The 22505-nt window shown below is 42.7% G+C and overlaps 1 protein-coding gene across 12 annotated transcripts in view; it reads right to left on the reverse strand.

The window, feature by feature from the left end:
• Positions 1 to 557: 557 nt before the first annotated feature.
• UNC13B (unc-13 homolog B) overlaps positions 558 to 22505 on the reverse strand; it is a 207700-nt gene continuing 185752 nt past the window's right edge. For 9 of the 12 annotated variants that reach the window (XM_077171835.1, XM_077171832.1, XM_077171831.1 and 6 more), the window contains 7 exons: positions 16146 to 16202; positions 11584 to 11664; positions 11044 to 11191; positions 7595 to 7651; positions 4981 to 5073; positions 3748 to 3907; positions 558 to 2547 (listed from right to left, as the gene is read on the reverse strand). In XM_077171835.1, coding sequence (XP_077027950.1) covers positions 2262 to 2547; positions 3748 to 3907; positions 4981 to 5073; positions 7595 to 7651; positions 11044 to 11191; positions 11584 to 11664; positions 16146 to 16202 — 882 coding nt within the window. In that variant the 3' untranslated portion in view covers positions 558 to 2261. The remainder of the gene's footprint in view (positions 2548 to 3747; positions 3908 to 4980; positions 5074 to 7594; positions 7652 to 11043; positions 11192 to 11583; positions 11665 to 16145; positions 16203 to 22505) is intronic. The other 3 variants (XM_077171834.1, XM_077171833.1, XM_077171830.1) reach the window with 1 other exon arrangement.

A 22505-nucleotide genomic window follows, 5' to 3' on the forward strand; every position in this document is an offset into this window, starting at 1 on the left:
TCTGACCTTGTCTGCTGGAAATTGGCAGAATTCCCAAAAAATGAGGAGGGGGAGCAGTTTACTTGACATCAAGAAGGCTTACGCTTTCATCTCTTGTGCATGCCATCTAAAGAGTATTAATGTTCATAAGAGGCTGAAAGTTATGAATCAAGTTTGGTATATAATTATTTTTCTTCATCTATTATTTGCAAAGTATCCAACTGCCTTTGGATACTGTCTGAGCCTTTCCATTCAGCACCTTCAGGAGACAATCCTGAGTACAAAGGAAATGTGACTTAAAGGCCAGACAGGAGAAAAAAGTAAGTAAGCTATTTTTTATGCTTTTCCATGATGTCTCAGAGTATTATCAGAAGCCAAGGACTTCAGGGAAGGATGTCCCAGACAGAGGCACCATGGAGGAGGGGGGAACTGTCTGACTCATACTCCTTGCTAGGCATCAAAAGCACTAAAGAAATCTACATGCTAAACCTGAGTAATTTCCAAAGATGCAGCAGTGGCTCTGCCCTCCATGGTTTAGGAAACCCAATCACAATTATGCTCCAACACACAAGTCCAAATGCTGCTAAAAGAGTTTATTAAAGACCATACTAACAGTTCTCATAACAATGGCACGTACAATGATTCAAAATCATGACAAATAGTGTGGAGTTTTGAAGAGCATTATTATAACACACCATGGACAAGAACAAAGCAGATGTGCTGTCTCAGAACTCTACAAGCAGGCCCATGAAATACAGGAGTCACATCATACAGCTACACAAGTGTCAGAGAAAATAGGAAAAAAAAAGTCATTCAATATGCAGTCCTTGAATTTATTGACAGTATTACAGTACTTTATGGGCAAGGACTGGCTTGTTCCAGCTGCACTTTCCAGAGCACAAGGGCAGCTGGAAAAGCAAAAATATCCCCAATAAAAACCCTCCAACAAACATGCCTCAGGTGCAATCACCATTCCAGACCTTCCTGCTCACTAATTTTCAGTCAGAAATTCTGACCTCCCTGCAATTACTTTGCTCAGGACAGTGTTTTGTTTCTTTAAGAAAACAAAAGCAGGATGCTTCTTTTTAAGACAGTGCAAAAATATTTCAATGGTATTGTCAATGGTATTATAAGTTTAATGACAATCAGCATGGATCAACCACAGCACGGTCAACAGCATCTCCAAGATCAGAAGCAAATGGACGTGCTGCCCCTTGACCAGCACTCCAGACTGAAGGCTTGTAGAGGGGAGGTGTGTTCCTCTCTCCCAAGCAAGCCATCATTTCTGGGTTCATAGTGAGGAATGGTCTTAGCTACTCCAGGGTAATAAAATGCTACAGAAAGCCTGCAATATTAAATTATCCAATCCTCTGTCAAGCACTAACAAAAGAATATTGAAGTGGAAAAAGCACATAGCAGCCATGTGATTTGTAATGGCTCTAACTCTACGATTCTAACGCCGATCCCTTCCTGACCGTGTTGGTCACGGCAGCCCGAGCGTGCCTTACAGAGCCGAGCAGCTTACAGCACTCCCACGGCCATCAGGGACTCCCAGCAGCACGTGGGGATTTGTATTCTCCGAGACACACCAGCTAATTACAGCTGCAGCCTGCTCCTGATGCGCTGCCTTTGCAGCTTTTGGCTACGAGATCTCAGGCCCCACCCCAGGCTTGTGGCCCTGTTCTGGCCCACACTCACAGCAGCACATCCGTGGAGGTACATTCACTCGGTGTGCATCTTCAGAGCATCTGCAACCTCTTCTTCTTTAAGCAGATGTTGAGGTGTCTGTATTATCACGTTGGCATAATCTGTGTCAGAAGATCCCCAGGCAGCTCCACAGTACGTGAATTCAATGAGAGATAACTGTGCTTTGTCAAACCCCCCCAAATCATCTCCTCCCAATTTCCACACAGTTGTGTTTGCATCGTAGTGTGATTACGCAGAACCTTTTTAATGCCTGCCAAATTCAGAGGATAAAATCACAGTGCTGCATATCAACAAAACCCAGCAATTCCAGCCTCCAATATAAAATAATTTATATACACAAAGCAGAATTTACATGTTAAATAAGAAGAGATTGTCTCATTCTCTACGGTGTCTTACCCAGCTACTAAAAAATAAATAATTCACATCAGATTGATGGATTTGTTTCCTATACAGCACACGTGCGCTATCGGAGCTGACAAAGACAACATGAAAAAAACCTTTTGCAATTAATAAAAGAATTGTTGAACACTTGCACATATTGGCACAAGGCAGAAGAGGAAAGGGAACAGCTCAGCTCAGGTGCCTTCCTCTGTGGAGCGGGACTCAGATTTCAGCTTCACAAATTCCTTGGCAACTTCATCATTGGTTCTCTGAGAGAGAATCCTCAGGATTGTGAGTCCGGTCTCATCCATGTGAATCCTGCGCCCAAGGGGGCACCAGCAAGCACAGCTTCCTTTGTCTGCTATGTCTCTGAGCTGCATCACTGCTATCCCCAGAACCCGGTCCTCCCGGGCAAAGCAGTAATCCTTCACACAAACTTGGAGCTCGTAGGCATCGGGGCCATCTTCATTCCCCAGGATGCTGGAAAACACACACAAATTCACTTACAGTGTCTGGCCTGCAAAAACAAAGGTGCCAGCACCTGACTGGAGGGCTGTGGTAAGTCATAGAAAACTCCTTTCTACAGAAAACCCTGGTCAGAGGGAGAGAAGTAAAACCTGCAGCATGTGGGCATTTTTGCTGATTTATAGCAGATAAAGAAAACCTGGTTACTGAAGAAGAAAAAACAAGGAACCTCTTTCAAGCTGTCTTTGCAACTTGTGTGTGTTTGTATGTGTGTTAAACTGTGAAACGGGAGGAGTGGGAAACATTAAAGCCATGCTAATAGATTTTCAACTCAGATGACTTTAAACATTTCGGCTTCTGCTAAGGGCGGCTTCATTTCAGAATTACTACTTTAATTAGATGAAGTTTTTGTTAAGATTCAGGACCTTCCATTAATGTGAAAGCTAACAAAAATAAATCCCCAACCCTTCTGATGTTTCTAAAATTAAAAGAATAAAAGGAAGAAAATCTCTTCACTTAGAGGAAGGCTGCCTTTCCTCAGAGAACAGAACAATTATATGAACACCCCCTTCTCTCCCTTCTCCCCCAGACGTTTATAGCCTTTTGCTGGTCAGTTCTCCTCATCTCATTTTTATATGGACAGCTGAGAGAGTTCAAGCCTGCAGCTCCTTCTGTTAAGCCTCCCAAGAAGGAATATGTCCTTGTAGTAATAAAAGAAAATGAAAGAAGAAGAGATCAATACTCAATGCTGAGAAACACAGCAATTTTAGCAGTGCAACTTGCTACCAATTCCAAGGGCTGTATCCTTGGAAACGAGTTCCGAAAGCATGTCCCACAGGTCAAGTTGGGATAAAAACGTACATTAAGATTAAGAAATAAATAAAAATGAACTTTTAGCCTCAACTCTACCAATAAAAAATACAAAGTTCATTAAAATGACAGAGCAGAGTAAAATGTGTTCATAGGACACACAGAGAGCATTTCAGAAGGTGGCCAAAGGACACTGCTGGTATAGAACAAACCTCTGCGTCCCACCCACAGTAAAAACTTCCATAATCCAGCTTTTCTGCCAAGACATCAAAGACAGGACCAAGCTACTGGTTCATGTACTCTTCTTGGCCCTGTGCATACTGTCTGGGGACACTGGACAACCCTGTCTGTCCCTCTGCATCTGCACTTGCCATGCCACATCCTCAGGATATTTTTGAGACTTACAAATGAAACGTTTCATTGTATTTTGGAGCCCAGTTGTTGCTCTTTGACTTGGTTGTGAACTTCCTCTTCTTGTCACTCTGGTGGGGCCCAATCATGGTGATTTCAACAAATGGACGGAACATGCCAGACGTCTGCCACTTCAGGTCATTGGCTGCCACAACTGCAAAAGAGAGTCACAACCTGGTTCACAGCAAATACTCATTTGTATTTTTTGCTCTGGACATCCTTCAGCTCTGCCCTGCTTTCAATTTCTTGCTTCTAACTCAAAACATGAGAGTGTCATAACACATATGGGCAGGACTTTTTTGTAATGCAAGGATATGCTTTTTTGATCTAGGTTAAGTTCTATGAAGGGAATTTAATGTTTGCATTAGTATGTAACTTCTGCCATACAAATTGTCAAGAAATAAGCTCAAGAAAACAGGCATTCCTCCAGCTCCGGGCAGGCTGCCCTGTTCCATGCTTACATCACCATTCTGTCTGGGATAAGAAAAAAAGAGGCATTTTGGAGGCCAATATTAAAGTCTCTGTTGAAAAGGAAAATGGGACTGCAGGTAAGAAAAACAAAGCCCATGAGCTGCGTGTGGTTTCAGGATCCAGAATTATTAGCTTTTAATTCTCATTCTATCTCAGGTCACTGCAGGGAGCAGACTGAAGCAGAGGAAATAGCTTTGAAAACCAGCTTTTGCACTTCAGTGTAGATTTAACCAGAAGAGAGGCCCAAAGAACTGTTTATATAAATCTTCAGAGGAAATTGAAGTAGTTAAGTATGCTGTATTCAAGTGAAGGAGATGAAGGAGGAAAAGCAACCCTGGGATGAATCACTGCTTTGGTTATTTCCAGAGTGGCTGTTCAGGGACCAGTGTGGCCTTCAGGACTGGGGAAAGGAGCCTCTGAGCTCTCAGGGCCTCTGTGATCTCTGGGTGTACACTGAGCAGTTTCGCAAGATCAGCCTGCCCCGTTCTCTGCAGCACAGACTAAACTGTGGCGCCTGGCGAGAGCCACCATCTGATTTTTGTTTACTTGAATACATTGCTGCCAATAAACAACCGGGCTCTGCACTGCCATGTCACCAGCTGGACAAGCTCATTTGCTGTTTCCCTACGTGTCCCTGATGTGAAACAGAGAAAACAATTCTGGCCTGAGATCCCACGAGCTAACACAGAAATATCCTGACTGCCAGCTGGACATTTGGCCCGTGGAGCCCGAGCAGCAGCACGTGCTCTGCCATACCTTTCACCGTGACCTTGTGCTCCCCAGTTCCTGGGTGGGTGTACAGGTCGATCTGGATGGACACTTCTCCCACGGGATCATCCACACCAGAGCCTGTTGGGAGGAAATGGACACCCCCCCATGCACACATGGATTACTAGTCATTGGCACATTACAGCCTCAGGAAGACAATGTGGTGTTTTCACAGCACACCTCCCAGAGCCAGCTTTTCAGTCAGCACCGAGAATGTCACGGTAGTGCAAGATAACATCAGGCTCACATGCCCAGCACACATAAACACCAACACTTCTTCCACTCCACCAAAGATTGCATCCTATTGAGAACACTAGTGAAGGCTTTTAAAGAATTTAAAAGATATCAACAGTGCACCTTGACAGGGAGCAAGGATTTTTCAGACGTTCCTGCCAAGCTACTGTGTATACATGCAGGCATTCCAATGGTGGACATTGGCATTCTTGTCTGCTCAGGGAAGAAGGGAGGACAAAAAAATTCAACAATAAAGAAGAAGGAGGAGAGGACATCACACAACAGAGGAAATATAGGGGAAAAAATACATATATAGGTATTAGTGATTTGCACAGAGCCATAGTGCAGTCTCACCCTACAAGAATCTTCCTGCATGTTGTACATCACCTGGAAGTTGTCATCCTGACTGTTTATCTGTTTCCCTCTAGAAGATGATGAAAACCCTTTCTTTGTTGTGCATCAAAAATGATGAGAGATAAGCACTCACAATTTGCATACTTATTTCTCTTTATCATTTAGCCAGGGAGAAAACAAGATGTAGTTTTAGAAGAAAAAGATAACATGTTCATAAAGAGGGAGATCTCATGAACATTACAATTCATACATTATGATTTTTTCCAACTTTTTAACTTTTAATCATAATTATCATCATGTAATATGTGGAAATGACATTTTTCTGGGTAATAAAGTTAAGATGTCATGTAAATTACAGAAAATGACTGCTTTGCAAAATGAAAATCAAGTTTTGATAAGAGAGTGAGATTTTTCTGACTTTCTCTTTGATAACTGCCTGACCTCAGTTTGACAATTAGCAATGCTGATGCAATTGAGATATCTAGAGGGTAATTGAGTACCTATGAACAGCAGTTATTTTGTCAAATTCGAGGGTAAGATACATTACTAAGTGAAAAACTGGTCTGTTTGAAATTCTAGATAAGGAGATAGATTGAAGGATATCATTACACAAACATTTTGATTATTCTGATATAATAAGTCAACTTTCACAAGAATGGTCTGCAGCAGCAAAACCACTCATTTAAAAACCAAGAGGTTGAGTGCCAACTGGTGCAGTTCTCTGAGGAAAATTACATGCCACAGAACTGTAGGCAGTGAAAGTCACATTACTATACCAGTAAAAGCATCTGAGCAACCAAAACAGAACCTCAAATTATTACCTCAGGATAGGTTCTCATTCTTGACCTGAGTACATTAAATAATCTTTAGAGTGCAACAAATATGGTCTTGAACATACTGTTTCTTCCCTGCTTAGAAGGGCAATATTGCTTTTTTTCTGTATATAAGCACAGAGCTTTAAAATTGGTAGGCTTATTTATTGACCTGATCCATCTGCTGGTGTGGGTCTTTCACTTCATTGTTGGCATTTTCCACAGGAAGAGGCAGAATTACCAACAGTATGTAATGGCCATATCCACAGAAACATCAGCCACCAAACATTCAGATATTTATCAATCTTTAGTGTTAACTAGTAGGTTGTAAAGGAGATCCTGATGCCTCAGAAGAGTAAGAGCAGAATCATCCCACTACCTTTGAAGAAGACAAGACTCATATTACAGTTTTTTTCCTACCTTCATTCTTGTATTTTCATATAAAAATCTTGTTCTATGAACTGAAATTTTCGAAGACAAAAAACTACTCTGAAGATGGCCCACAAAAATATTCTGAGCATGTATAACTGTGCACATACACACACTTGTACATTTAGTGACAAGCACATTTAATTCTTGACATGAAAGCCTCACTGGTATTGCAATGCTGAAAGGTGAAACTGCAGAACTGAGCTCATGCAAAGGGTTATAGATGTGTTTCACCTAAGATAATAAAAAGACTTTGGACAGCAAAAAATAAATTAAGAGATGAAACACTGCAAGACTTAATATATGTAGGGTCTCCTGGGCATCCAGACCTTTAGATAACCCCCCCTCAAGCCAGATGGTTCAAGCTTGGCCATAACCTTGAGTGCATATCCAGCATTCCCATGTATTACAGTAGCCCTTCTCAGCAGACCACACGCATGCAAGCCCAGGACTTGAAACACAAACCCCATGGTAAAGGGAAGGGGAACAACTCTGCAGCATCTCCCAAAAACCAGTCCATTTTCAAGACAGCTTTCACATCCCATGAATAAATCTGAAGCGTGGGAACAGGTTCTCAGGCAAGGTACAGACTTCTAAACCACACAACCTGTGGCTCAGTCTGTAGGATGCAAGCATTCAGTGGAAGTTCACTTCTACAAGGGAACTACAGGGAACAGGACTCTGGAAAAGGTTTCCGAGCATGGGCAAGATGATTTGAAAAGCAAGGCAGTTGGGTAATGTTGTTATGGTAACAACATTAATCTTGAACATACCCTTATCAGGAAGAATGTCCTCATTAGCGGTAAACCTTATACCTTTCCCATCATGCACTGAGACATGAATTCAAAAGGCAAGAAAGCAAGCAGGATAAAGAGAGAAGAGTATGAATTACAACACAATTAGCAATGTCACTTAAACACAAGGCAAATATTCAAGCTCTTAACAGACAAAATATCCTCCTAGATCTTCTACACCAGGATTTGGAGAGCAAGGCTGTCTGCAAGTAAGGCATAGTCTGGGTTAAAACAGAACAGAATTTGTGCTGGCATAACTAAACTGCAGCCCAGATCCAATCTGCAGAGCAAACATTTAGCAGCATAGTGCTATATAAGCCTACTCAGTAATGACATGAAAGCAGTAGGTACAAACTGGAAGGTGCAACCACTGAGCAGGGAAGTAAGAGAAGCAAACAGCATTTTTAAATGATACTGCATGAAGCCATGTCTTCCCAGGAGATTGTGGCACTTATGCAAAGGGAAACCTCAGTCACAGAGCTCTGGTAAGCAAATGTGAGCTGTAAATAATAGTGCTGTCCCTTCTGTCCCTCCAACCTGTGTGCAGTTCTCCAAACCCATCTACCAGCCATAGTTAATGAGAAGAGTAAGCAATTAATATCCTTCTTTAGCCCCAGTGGGAGAGGGGGAGTCACAGAATCACAGAATATGCAGAATTGGAAGTGACCCACAAGGGTCACTGAGTCCAGCTCCTGGCCCTGCACAGGACCATCCAAAGAGTGACACCTTCTACGTGATAGCATTGTCCAAACATTTCTTGAACTCAAGACAGGCTTGGTGCTCTGGCCACTTCCCTGCGGAGCCTGTTCCAGTGCCCAAACACCCTCTGGGGAAGAACCTTTCCCTGATATCCAACCTAAACCTCTTCTAACACAACTTCAGGCCATTCCCTCAGGTCCTGTCATTCCCGGTCAGCACAGGGAAGAGATCAGAGTCATGCCTTTCTCAGAGATAACTCAGCACTGATTCTGCAGATATTAGGTGGCATAGCGCAAATTCTTTTATTCCCCAAACAGGCTCCAAAATTCTCAAGCCTACTAATGTACAAGATACTCATTTGGACCAGGGGCCAGCTGCCCAGTACTTGTTCCCTACAGTGCCTTAGAATTAGTCACAAAGAAGTGTCATCAGTCAGCTTTGAGATCTAATTGATGACCTCGTAACGTGTGTATATGATGCCCTAAAGCCAGAGCTTCATTCTTTCTAAGCTTCTAAAAAAAATATATAAATACCCATGCACCCACTTCTGTGGCAGCCCTGTATATTCCTGCTTCTGAGAGGTAATGATAATGTTCCATTATCTTTGTGTTTCTGCTAAATACTTGCCCTCAGTGAAGTTTTACACTCAAATCATGCATTGCATGAAGCCACTTTCTCATATCATCTTTGAATTGTCACTTTTGTGTCTTCAATGGAGCACTTTCCTTTCTCTAATTTTAAGTACCCCAGACTGTAGTACAGACTGCAGGACATCAGTGCTGCACATTTTCTTACACCTTAGCTCAGCATTTATTTAACAATTTAACAGTAATTTAACAGTATCCACATAAAAAACTAGCTTGGATATATAATGGGAAATATGTGCACGGAACAGCAAGGATTGTAAGCACTCACTCAAATGGGCACTCAAGTTCCCCATTAAAACGTGCTTTGTGTAAGTGATGGCAACAGCCGGGTTCCTGGAGTCCCTAGTGGATGTAGCAGTCTTTGACCTGTCTGGCCACTGGATGTCATCATTGCTCTGCTGGGACACAGCTACAGGACCATTCTCTCAAAGGTACAGATTTTTAATTTAATTTCAGTGTTTTAATGCAGTATATTTGAACATAAGGAAGACTAGACTGTGCTGCTGTAGGCAGAGATCACAGAACTACAGAGCCATCATGGCTGGAAGAGACCTGCAAGGTCATCTAGTCCAACTGTTAATCCAGCTCCACCAAAATCATCCCTAAACTATGTCCCTAAATTCCACATTCAGACACCTCTTTTACACTTCTAGAAATTGTACACTTCTCCACCACCTCCCTGGGCAACTTATTCCAATGTCTAGTCACCTTTTCAATGAAAAAATAAATTCTAATATCTAACCTGAACCTTCCCTGCCACAACTTCAGGCGATTTCCTCTCATCCTTTCACCTGAGACATTGCAAAAAAGACCAACTTGCACCTTACAATCTCCTTCCAGGTAGTTTCAGGTCCCCTCTGAGCCTCCTCTTGATGACTCAACCCACCAAAACTAAACTAAACTTTCCTCTTTAGAAACAAACCATGTTTTGCTCACAGAAACTCTGAACTACCTACACTGCTAAGGGAATGCCAGTATCAAGCAGCCTCATTTGCACACAAGGGAACGTATGTGAGCTAGGGAATGCTGTCCCCTTGATGCTGGGACTTGGTGTGATGACCTGCTGGCAGAGTTAGTACAGTCTGTGGGGTTGCCAGCTCTCTTAGGCTTGGAAGGATTGAAAAAAAAGGATCCCATTCAAGAAGATTGGAGAAGGACAAGCCAGGAGTTGTATGACTTTGCTGCTGGGATGAAGTAGTTTAATGCAAGGCTCTTAATTAAGCAGCCTGAAAACACAAAAATACCAGTTTTTGTTTAGACCCAACCCTTTGTAGCATCTGTCTCCTCTTACTGAGAATAATGACATTTACAATCAGCCAGTGATGGTCCTTGACTAGAGACCAAATTATTCTGTATAATAATATGGAGATGTTCACATGAAAGCAACAAAATTAACTGTTTACCCCTCCACATTCAATGAAACAGCACCACTAAGCCATAAGGCTTCTCAGAGAGTCACCAAACAGTTTGGTGACCCATCCCAGCAGCTTATTAATATGTTGTGTGGCAATCTGTAATCATCTAGCTCCCACATACCCTGTACTGGCTGCAGACAAAACAGTGCATTTGCTGCTCACCTCAGAGACTTCTCCCTTTACAGGCAGCCTGTAGCTCTGTGAGTCATCACGTTGCTGTCACTTAGCCTTAGTCAGGGCCACTTGGGCTGTGCCACACACACACAGCTGGCCTGTGACACAGGCACTGACAGGTTTCTGCAGTGGTGTCTTGCTGAAATGGTGCCTCACACCACCGCACAAGCCTCAATGCAGTAACTTCAAATTTTGCTAAAGCCACCCACCCACATTAATTCATGAAACGTGACTGTTAAGTGAGGACTGCAGAGAAAAAAAGACCACAAACACCCCAGGCCTTATGTTTCACATATTTCTGCTCTCCCCAAATGTAGTCATGGTGTGGCAAATAACCCCCTTTTCCTCTTTCCCAGTTTCACAAGCTCCAAACTGTCACACTTTCAGAAATGCTACTGCCAAAAGCACTCTTACAAACTGGCAGTACAAGGGAGAGAAATTATGAGCAGAGCCAAGAGCTCCATTGAACCCTGCCAACACAAAAGAGTCTTACCCTGAGCTGTCTGAGACTGGACAAATGTTTTGATGAGAGTGTCCGTGGTCTGAGTGTAGAGGGAGAGAGCATATCGAAGTGACTGTAGGTCTGGACTCTTCTCCAAGAAGGTTTTCTTCAGACCATTCCCACCAGCATGGAAATATTGCTAAGAGCAAAAAGAAATGGGAAAGGTACTGAGCAAGAAATGCAACCAGCAACCAACATGTATGAGCAGTTGTGCATATGGATAGGAAACAGCTGGAAAAATTCACAAAACAGCTTCTATACTGGAAACTCAGCCCTCAGACCAGCTGATACCAACTGCTCATGGTATTCCTCTTCCAAAGCACTTAAATATAAACATGCTGACTCCCAGCACGCCAGTCCCCTGAACCTCTTCAGGTGTACACATACATGGCAGTCTTCACTTAGAGCCTTTATCACTGTGACAGCTGGGACAAACTCCTGCCATCTCACAAAGTAGGACAGGCACTGTCCTCCCAAAGAGGACTTGGAGATGGAGTTGGGAACAGCAGAAACAGAAATGGAATCACTTACTTTGATTGTATCCAGTGCCAGGTCCAGAACAGCACACTGCTTTGGAGTGAGGCTCCTGGTTTCTTCTCTCACCATATGATCCTGCAAACAACCATTGTATTTGACATGAGTGTGGCTGTCAGAGGCTAAAGGAAAAGAAGTCCCCAGCATCACCACTTTCTCCAGATTCACGCTGTATCTGCATGGTGGCAGCATTAATTCAGCTGTTCAAGGAATGCTTAATGGAGTCTCTCAGAGTCATTTATTACAGCTTAACTTGAAAATAAACTAATTTTCTCTCTTTCTTGCAGGCACAGAAGACATAAATAAGGAAAGAACTGGACAAAGGTAAGCAGCAATTTAAAATCACAGTTTCTCTCTCAAGAAAACCTAAACAGAAGCCTGCCTGACACCACTGTCATTCTAGAAAAGCCACAACAAGACTCTCCAAATACCATCTAAATCAAGGAATTCTGAGAACTAGGCATTAGTGAAAGTTGTTATATATCTGTTGCTTGTGGATTTTTTAAACTCTTCCAACTACAGAGGTCACTAATTCATTCCATCATTTGTGGAAAAAAAAGAAAACAGAAAGAAAATGGATTTGCTAAAAGAGGACATTGTTCCCATTAAGACCCACCAACTCTAACAGCAAAAAGCCAGTAATCACTTGGGAAAGAATTCCCTTTTCTGCAGTGGAAGCACATCCCTGTTAAGAGTCTTGGCTGACTACAAGGATGTGCCATCCTTTGGCATTTCACTAAGCTCTTTCTCTGATGCTTAGTCTAGATCTCAGGGGAAAACAGCGTATTTTAGGAAACCAAAGCTTTGAACAAACCCATATTTTAACTGAGTAGCTGGAGGGTCAGGCCAGTTGACTTCAGGTTGGGCCCTAAACCATTCATAAAAAAGGTGTAAAGGCAAAGGCTTTATCCCTACTTTAAACATATCATAGGCCCCCTAGACACTTTCCAGGAGACACATCTGCTAAATTGCCTCTGTGTAAAGCACACCTAGTCTGTGGCATCATGTGTGGGTTTCACAGGGACAAACCTGCTGGCTATCTTGCAGCTTGCTGATTGTTCACACTGCCTGATGCTGTCCCTATTCATTATCCACTGCAATCCATCTCCTGCCTGATGGAGACAGGGCTCTCTGCAGTCTAGGGGCAGCCATAAGGCATTTGCCACACTTCTCATAGACATCTAGCTATCAACATTACACAGTGAAGCCTTGAACTGCACTGAAGATGCCTCTCAAGTTGTCAGTTTCTCAGACAAGTTCACACCTTGCTTTCTTGAGTGGCAGAGATGTGCCTCAATGTGCCTCTTCCTCCACACAGGATGTCCCTGGTCTGGGGACTGTGTGCAGGGGCACAGTACTTTGTGAGCTGCAGTGTGCCTTCTGTTGTGATATGTTGTCCTGAGGGGAGCAATAACTCTCCTCCTTTTTCTTCATGAGCTAGGGGTAATTCAATTGAAGATGATGTGGCTTCACACTTCAGTACACAGAGACTTCAGTGCACAGAGGGTAAAGTGTTCTTTTCTCTGTCTCACAGTCAGATTAAGCACAAAATCAGACAGAGCCCAAGGCCACATTCATGGGAAAGGCCAGTTTAGTCAGGGTAGCTGTGCTCCCAAGGCAGAGCTACTTTCACATCTGTTAAAATGACTTCCTAGGCCTGCCTGCCAGATTGCCCCAAATGCCACAGAAAGCAGGTGGTCAGCACTTTTCTCTCAAACACCTACAGAGCTCATTCAGCCCCACGGAGAGGCCACTTCGCCCGTGCCCATGCTGTCAATGCACAGCAACACATCACTGCTTTCTCTGAGTTTCCCAGTGTCATTTCCTTCAACACATTATGTAAAAATAATCCAGAGACTGGACTGGTAATACTTGCACCTACTCAGGAGCCCACACTGTCATTCCTGTGCATACCTGCCCTCTGCAAATCCCACACTGTTCCTATAAAGAACTGTGCACAGCGCTGCCTTGCACTTCCCAGATTGCCAGCCAGAAGCAAGAAACAAATATTTACATCAAATAATTATGCAAGTTCAAGCAGAAAAAGTAAAAAAAAACCCAAAACAACCCCAAACAAGCCAATAAACTTTTCCTGATTTCTCAGCCTCATCCTTGTACTCTCCACAGGTATTTTCAGAAGAAACTCTGCGGTCAGAGCCTGGCTGTTTATCCTGGGGACAGCCAAGGGAGAGAAGGCAGCCACTCCCTGCTCCAGTTGCTGGCTATTAAGTAAACTGAGCAGAAAGAGTTTGATAATAAGTGGGAGGCAGATATGTGGCACCAAGGAGTCAGGTTTATGGTTGGCTTTCTGAGCATTTTAAAATACACTGTGAAATTGATTTGTCATCAGGACGAGAGCCTGTGCTTGTCAGGTCTGTCAGTCTCAGTTTTCAGCTGAGTTATCTGATTCACTAGGGCTCTGTTCTCCCTGTCCTATTTAAGAGCAATAATACTTAAAATCCATCCCATAATTTTCCCAAGCTTTTAGTGGAACTAAAAAATGCAGAGGAGGGGGGTCTGAAGAACCATGCCTTCCCTGTTATCTTGTATGTGCCTGCGAAAACAAAAGGACAAAAAATAGAATATCCACAATTCTTACACAGACTCCAGCAATTCTTACTCTCGTAACACTCCTATTCTACTGGAAATTTTTAGACACAATCTCATTTCCCTTAGGGTCTCCAAAATTCAGACACTTTCACACTTGAGCACAACTGTCTTGCCACATGTAAAATCCTGTGTACCTGTATGCTGCAGTTCTATATGTGGATATGCAAATAAAGGCTTGAACACACACCAGGGCTTGCCTGATTTGCATGATTACGTGCATTTCTAAAAATGCAGCCCAGAGTCACCAAAGTTAAGCTTTACAGTAACTGAACTGAAGATGGGCCGCTGCTGGGGAACAACCTTTACCCAACCAGTGCAAATGGAAAACAGCAAAGCTCCAACCCATTCCTGGCAAAAGGTGCCCTGTACATGCTTCGAAATTCCAGTAATGAGAAAATGTGGAACCAAGTAAAAGATAACAGTGAATTTCAGTGGCCACACCCAAGAATGCAAGCAAACCACAGGAACTCACAGACTGTCCTTGTGACCTGGGGAAAGAAACAGCAAATTCAGAGCTCTGCCTTCAGACACCAGGAGTAGATGTGAAAGGCAGGAATGGTTTCTTTTTCATCATGTGGAGACATGATGAGTCCTTGCTGATGCTTTTGCAAGAGAAAAGGGAAACTCAGGAAACAGGGGTCTCATTTGGATGCTGTGCTTCAGCTGCCACTCTCCCAGGCTGGCTACAAAGCTCCTTTCTCCCCATTTTTCCCATGGAAGCAACAGACATCACTGCAGGCGCAGGAAGCAGGGAAGGAAACGCAATCCTCATGAGACACCATGTCACCAGGGATGACAGCCTGACCGTGGGAGTGCATAAGGCCATCACTCAGCACAAGTGACAGCTATTCCCTGGGGAGACACACTTGGAGGCTTATGCTAGGTGACTATTAATTGCTATGTACCAGCCTCAAAATGTAGCTGGAGAACAGGTGCACATCTAATGACATACCTGCAAGCCCTGATCACTTGCTAGAACTGCTAATAAGCACTGCTTTAAATGAGCTGTGCACTGGCCACATGAACATGTATGGAAAATGTATCTGCTGGGCAAGGGAAATAGGTGAATGAAGACAGCTGTACTAGTGTGCAAGACAAAACCAGAAAACTGCAGGAAGGGACAAATGGCTTTTGAAACTGCAATAATCACTTAGGAGAATATCCTTTGCACTGGGAAGATTTCCTTGGTCATGCTCTGACACAGAGTTCAGGTCCAGCTCCATCTCCCTCGCAGCAGCCTGTGCACCGTGACACTTGAGATTTAGACCTCCTCCTCTTGCACAATACCAGTCTTGTAGCACAATTGCAACCACAGCAGAGCACAATCTGAGTGCTGTGAGGCGTCACTATTTTCATACCATTCCTGTCGTGATCACTGAATTAGTGCTTGATTCGCTTATGATGAGGTGGCGTGCACTTCATAATGCTCATGTCATGCACTGTCACGTCATGCACTGTCAAAACACATCAACAGAGCCTTCATGCTAAATGCCAGCTTGCCTGTGAAGGGAGCCCACGCAGAAGGAATTTACAGACACAGGCTCTCTTCCATAAGCAACAGTTATTTTTTTAACAGTCCATGTAATTCACCCACAGCTAACGCAAGTGCCTTTCCAAGCATTAGGGACTCCCTTTTATAAATGGGGATACGGAGGAGCTGGCCAGATATTGAGAAATTTCCTTTTTTTCATTTTAAATCAATGTACCAGACTTAGCACCATGTATACAGAAGAGAAAAACTACTTTGATGATTAAACACACAGTAAGATTTAATGTTAAGCACTATGCTAATGTTAGTAGAATGCATTTAAAAGCACATTTAATGCATTTAAAGGCATTTCTCTACAACTGCATTCAGCAACAAACCACTGGAAGCACAGGACATGCTATGCACTACGACACTTCAGGCTTACCACAGGGACATTAACACAAGCCATGCAGGACAATACCTTCAACTTTGACAAGTGTCCCAGTTCCTTAGCAGCACTGAAAATCAACTGTGTGCCCTATGGTTGCAGAGTTAGAAAAGAAAGGAGGGGGAAAAAAAAGGTTATAAACAAGCTTCACATATTTTTCCTTTGAGCAAGTCAAGTCAGTTCATAGCCACTTCACATAACCACCCCAAGGCCAGGCACAACAACTGGACTCTCCTTGCCAGTTTATTACCTAGCAGAAACCCTGGCATTTCTGTGGATACCACAAAAGCTATTTCAGAGCATAATGTCTTGCTAACCAGCTCACAATTGCTTACAGCAACCACTCACTTATACAGGATGAACCTTCAAATGGACTGCACAGGGTTGGAGTGAAGGCCATCTCCAAACACTCCTCTAGATTTCACATCTAAATACACACAAAGACTGCAAAGACTGGCCACAGCAAAAGATCACACAACTCCAAGATGATGAGAATCCGTCCACAGAGGCAGGGCCCAGTCATCATGGTGGGGGTAAGCAGAGATCAGATCACAAACAAAACTGGACCTCAGCTGTTCAGGGGTGAGAGATTGTCAAAGTCTTGTGAATACTACAGCATCACCTTCAAATGCTCTAGAGCTTGGCCAATGGCTCTTCTTCCCCCACTGTGCCTTACTAAAGCTGTATAACCAATGAAGAAACAGAAAGGGAAGATGAACCCCAGTGACAGAAAATCTTGCTTCAAGTCACTTCACCAGTCTCACGGTAAAAGATCTGTTCCTTTTATCTAGCCTAAATCTACTCTCTTCTAGTTTAAAAGCTACATATACCTATGTACTAACTGGTTATTTAGGCATTTGGAAAATAAATGTTAACACATAAAACATGTTTCAACTAGCTCAGAGCTACTTGCTCAGAGCCCCATCTAATCTGGGATGGGGCATGCAGTATAAGGTTGGCAAACCAATCTGTTTATATTGATTGGTTTCACGAACAAAAGATCTCCGGTAAATCCAATTCTCCTTCCCTCTCCATTACTATCCTTTCTTATCTTAACATTCTTCAACACTCCCACTTAACCACAACAGCCTTGACCACAGCCCACCCCAAAATACCTCAAACTGTAATGAAGCAAGATGTAAACCCAGAATTATTATACTGCCCTTTGCCCCTGCCAGTGTCATTCAGCTTTCCTTTGGTGTCTTCCTGGGCATTTGTTCATTGCTCTTTAGGTCAGTACTCTGTGGAACAAGAACTATCTCACACAGGGATTTGCAGAGAAGACACTGGGAACTGGCTACTACTGCAAAGATCACTGGTGAAATATATATTTTTTTTAAAGGAATAAAATGAACATCATCCCCTCTAAAAGTTTGCTCTCAGCAAAAAGTCTCGATACCTGCTGCCTGGGGTACCAGAAGAAAAACAGGCAGCTTATAGATGTAACACTGGAAAACTCAAGACCTACTCTAGGGCAACTGGACACCCTCTGCTAATTACAAGAGCTGCCCATAACTGAATTTTTAAGGTAAGGAAAGGCCTTTTCTTTAGTTTTTCCAGCTTTGGAAATTTCTTCAAGCTGAAAGACTCTGTGACCTGAAACCAGAAATCACCTCTTGATTTGCTCTACTTGTAACCACCAGCTAACCCTCACTGTTCCTCAGCCTTTTATGTTTGTTGAATACAAACTGACACAGAATGAACATTATTGATTTTCTAGCTAAACAGAAGCTCTTGATAAATGATTAAATTCACAACTTTTGGCAGGGGTGGAGAGGAAAGTGCAGGCAAGCACAATGAATCTACAAAGGAAAGCTTCTGAAATGAGAAGGAGAGCTTGTCTTGCTGTCAGTATCCAATGGGTAGTGTTGAAGAGAACAGCTCTCTAATCTGAAAGAGCACAAATTTCCATGTATTTTCAGCAAGGAAGGTTGAGCATGACTGCACACCAGCAGCAACAGAGAGATTTCACTATGGGCCATGCCAAATAACCGACCTGCATATGGGGTTTCACCAGCCTCTTCTACCCAACAGATGTGCCTGCTGTTCTGTACGATTTGCCATGAAAATCTGTTGACTTACAGGGTCTTAAAATTTAAGGTTTTTGAGTCTATTGACCATGCAGGAAACAAAAATGAAAACATTTTTGTATCTGGAATTTTGAAAAAGGGAGTAGTCTCAAAACACAGTAACATCAACCTTTCTTAATTCAGTATTTTCAGCATTCACTGGACACTTTTTTTATATACATTTGAACAACAACATTAACCAGCTCAGGCACGTCGTCTTCCTGCCTCAAGCTTCTAAGGAGGGCAGGTCAGTAACACTGAGCAATAGCTAGTGACTGGACATGCTTCATGGAACAAAGCTGCTCAGATAACTCCCAGCTCTTGCACGCTAAGAAAATCCTTGTCAATCCGTGGCAATCTCTGTCAATGCATCTGCAAGGAGAAACTATTTTGCTGTTACACTGAGTTTGTCATCAGTGCTGGTAAGATCTAAAGAAAATCTGGACAACTCCTTCCTCTGCCAAATGGCATTCTTGTAAACAAGATGCCATACTCCTCAGAGAAGTTATTTATGATAGAAAACATACCACAAAGCTCTACAGACAGCACTTATTCCAGTTGTGCCAGAGAGTGAGAACAACTGAACTTAAATTATCAGGTAGCTTTGAGAAAAGCTGCCCACAATGGAATTGATTAAAATGTCAAGGATAGAGTATGAGGACAAATTAAATCCTTATCATGAATCATGCCTAGCTCTGCAGCAAACATAGCTGGAAAGGGAATGGGCCCTCTTGCTGGTTTTCCTCGCTCTTCCATGATGTTAGTTGTACTTTCGTAAACTCTTCAGAAACAAGAAACACACCAATAGTCCACAACACAGAGATTTTAAGTTCCTTGTCAAGGGTCTGATGCTTTTTTGTTCCTTTAATGAAAGCATGCAGAGAAGAATCATCTGCTGAGTCAAGTCTAATTGTTGGAAGCCAAGAGCACTGATTTACACTCCAAGTGACTCAAACCCTCAAAGCTTAACTGTCCCTATTGCTCAGCTGACAAAGTTAGGAAACAAAAGCCTACTGCAAGTTTTTTGGATTCCAGTCCTTTTTTGGAAACTGTATTATACGTGATGCTTATTTTTCTGAGACGTAACACTGAAAAGAAGTTTTATCTCACACTGTACATTTATTTCCCATATTTTTGTAATTCCTATGTTCAACAACAATGAGATCTGATAATTTAACAGCATTTAAGTTCATTTTAAAAACTCTGTTTTATCTGGCAACATCTGTTAGCACACATTAAGATAAAACTATTTTTTAGTTGTTGTGGTGTATTAAACCACAAAAATTGACAAAAGAAGCTTAAAAGTGGGGATGAAAAGAGGAAAATAATTACCTGTCAGTACAGAGAACTAGGCACATATGCAGTTCACAGACCATAATTTTATTCAAGGCTAAGAAAGCTTTTTCTCCTCACAGAGGCAGCCTTCAACTTTTCTGCTCCAAGCTAGCACAAGGGAGAGGATTCATTTAAAATAACAGAAGTTCAGAAAGGTTTCAGAAAACCTCTTAAAGCCACACTCTCCTCCACCACAGAGCTCTGGAGCAGCTCAGGCAGATGAGCCTGAAAAACAGGCAGTCTGGAAGTCAAATGCAAATTCTGTCCTCAGCTTAAAGAAAATTTAGTTCTTATCCTGGAAGATGTTCTCATTTAGTGATGACAAGTCTGACAAGTAGAAAAAAGTACAGCAGGAGCAAGCACAAACAGAGCCTCACGTGAATGGCTGCAGTGTACTATGTGAAATAAATAAAGGAGAGGCTCCAAAGGAATCACCTGGTTGTAAACTAAGCACTTCTTCTCTCACCTGACTAGTCACTGATGGCATGGTACAGTTTCATCGTAAGCAGTTAAGAAATGTATAACTATTCTGTTAATATCACCAAGTGCTGTGCACTGAACCCCAAAATACAGATTCCCAGAGTGTATATCCACTCAACCAAGACAGAAGGTGTTTAATTACATGCTGGCTCTTAAAATTAGTGATGTGTGAATGACTTGGTGAGTTACTGGGATCATACTGCCGCTAATCTCACAAGCCACAGGCAGAGAATGCTCAGAGAAGTCACCCATCTGAAAGTCATGAAGGAGCCGCATATCAGGTCGTCAGAGTGGGAGGCTGTAAAACTGCCCTGTTCCCACTGGATCCCTCACAGTGCTAACACTTTCTCACCTAAGCCCCACACCACAGAATCTTCCAGAAGTGGACTTAAGTGGAATTGTTAAGTCTGGAGAGAGGTATTTAAGCACTGTGCAGTGGCAGGGTCACGCAAGTGAGAGGTGAGGCAAACTGCAGGGTGACGGGAACCTTCTACCTGAGTAGAAGGTTTCCATGACCTCCATTCAAAAAGACTTCTGCACCTCCAGCAGTTTTGCAGAAAGAAGATAAAATATTCCATAAAAGAGATTCTTTTCTATCATAAATATCTCCTACTTCTTAAGGGCTGCACATGAGTTTTAGGACAGAAATCCCCATCAGTGGTCGTTCAAACACAGAGAGGCTCCACTAGGGCATTCTGTTGCTAAGGGCTGGGAGGAAAGTGTGTTACAGTGCCCGAGGCTATTTGTGTCTGATGTACTTGCAAAAGAAAAAAAAAAAAAAAGGAAAAATAAAAGAAAAAGAAAAAAAAGGCAAGCCAAATTAGCTAAGAGCAGCTTGGCACAGAAGTAGAAGAGCAGAAAGAAAATACTGCTTCTGCCCATGCTGGCAGCCCCAAATTTTGCCTTGCCTTGCCCAGCTAGCCTTCACTGAATGATGAAAACCTGGTGGTGACAGAATAAATGGCTATGCCCCAGAGAACAGTGGAAGCAGCTCTTTGTCCTTGCAGCTCATCCAGCCTCACCACCAGTTCCCTGCTCAAGGACTGCAGACAAGGCCATTTTAATCATTGCATTGTTCGTAACTGTCTTTCTAGAAGAGCAATTCATTTCCAGTTTAGACTAGATCAGCCTCCTTGATACCATACAACTAATTAGACACCAAGAAATCCAGCTATGAGCATTTTGTGTTATCTAGACAAGAAAGCATATGCTTCAATTTGCTTCTCCATTTGAAACTGAAATGATGGCACCAAGAAACTATGAAAAAAACTTTAAGTGGCTTATAGCAATATCCTGCAGGTTGGAAGAATTGGCTGATCACAGTTATTGCTTCCTTCATGATACAAGTACTGAATCACTCTCCTACTCTGCCTTTGAAATCCAAAACTAGCAAGCATAAAGCTCAAACAGCTCCTCCCTAGTTCTCTCTGAGGCCCTTGATCTCAGTGATTCCATTCCAAATGGGTCATGTTAATGCTGCTTCTACATGATGATTTTAGCACCGGCCCCCAAAGACTCCTTTTTAAAAGCAATTCAACCAAGACAAAGAAATTTCACCTTTCTAAATTTATTTGCTTTTTCTTCTTTACAAATCACAAAGGCAAGCAGAAATGATTACTCCAAATCTGAGCTCAGAGAAAGCAGTCTTTAGCAAATTACTCCTCATGCTAATTTCACGGTTGTAGGTATAACAGTGCACTTCATCCCAACAGTTCTATTTAAAATCATCATCATCAAGGCCAGAGACAAGGGCCTTCCCTCCCAGAGCAAGAGACACCTATAGCAAGAGGCAGGTTTGCATCACTTCCCTGGACACTGCAACCCAAGAATCCCAGTGCAGATATGTTAGGGAACTGCTGAATAATGAAAACCATTATTGTTCTACCCGCCACTGGGAGAAAAGTAAGGCTGCATAACTCAGCTGCAGACTGCAAGTTCACTCTAACAGCCAGATGAAAAGAAGTTCTGGATCATCTGTAAATAATGAGGTTACATCCCAAACTTCACACTGCCTCCAACTGAGTGTCATCCCCCAGAGCAGCTAGGCATGCATGACTGACATTTAATCAGTTTCTCTGGTTTCTCAGAACTGGGGAAGAGTTAATCTTCCATTGTTAAAAGCAGCACTACATTCACAACACACATTCATCCAGCATGTCCACACAGCTGAACAATTATATAAAAGACTGCCTTTGAAGAAAAACTATCTGGACTCACTTCCAACTTTCCAGCATCACAGAGAAATCCTGCCAGCCAATCCTGATGTTAAAACCTTCTGTGGGGGTAAAATGGGGGATGGTTGATTTTAAAAATCAAGCTCAAATCAACCACATCTATATAGAGAGACACTCTGGCTAACAGATGATAGGGCAAAAGTGGCTGCAGGTCATGACCGAAGGCCATGAAGCCTAACTGTTCCATAATTCCCACATACACGGACAGCTCTCCTTAGAGGATTGCAAAACACTAATCAGTGCAAACTGATACGCTGGACAGAAACTCCTTTTGG

The sequence above is a fragment of the Agelaius phoeniceus genome, chromosome Z (genome assembly GCF_051311805.1).
Source record: "Agelaius phoeniceus isolate bAgePho1 chromosome Z, bAgePho1.hap1, whole genome shotgun sequence".
NCBI classification, from domain to species: Eukaryota; Metazoa; Chordata; class Aves; order Passeriformes; family Icteridae; genus Agelaius; species Agelaius phoeniceus.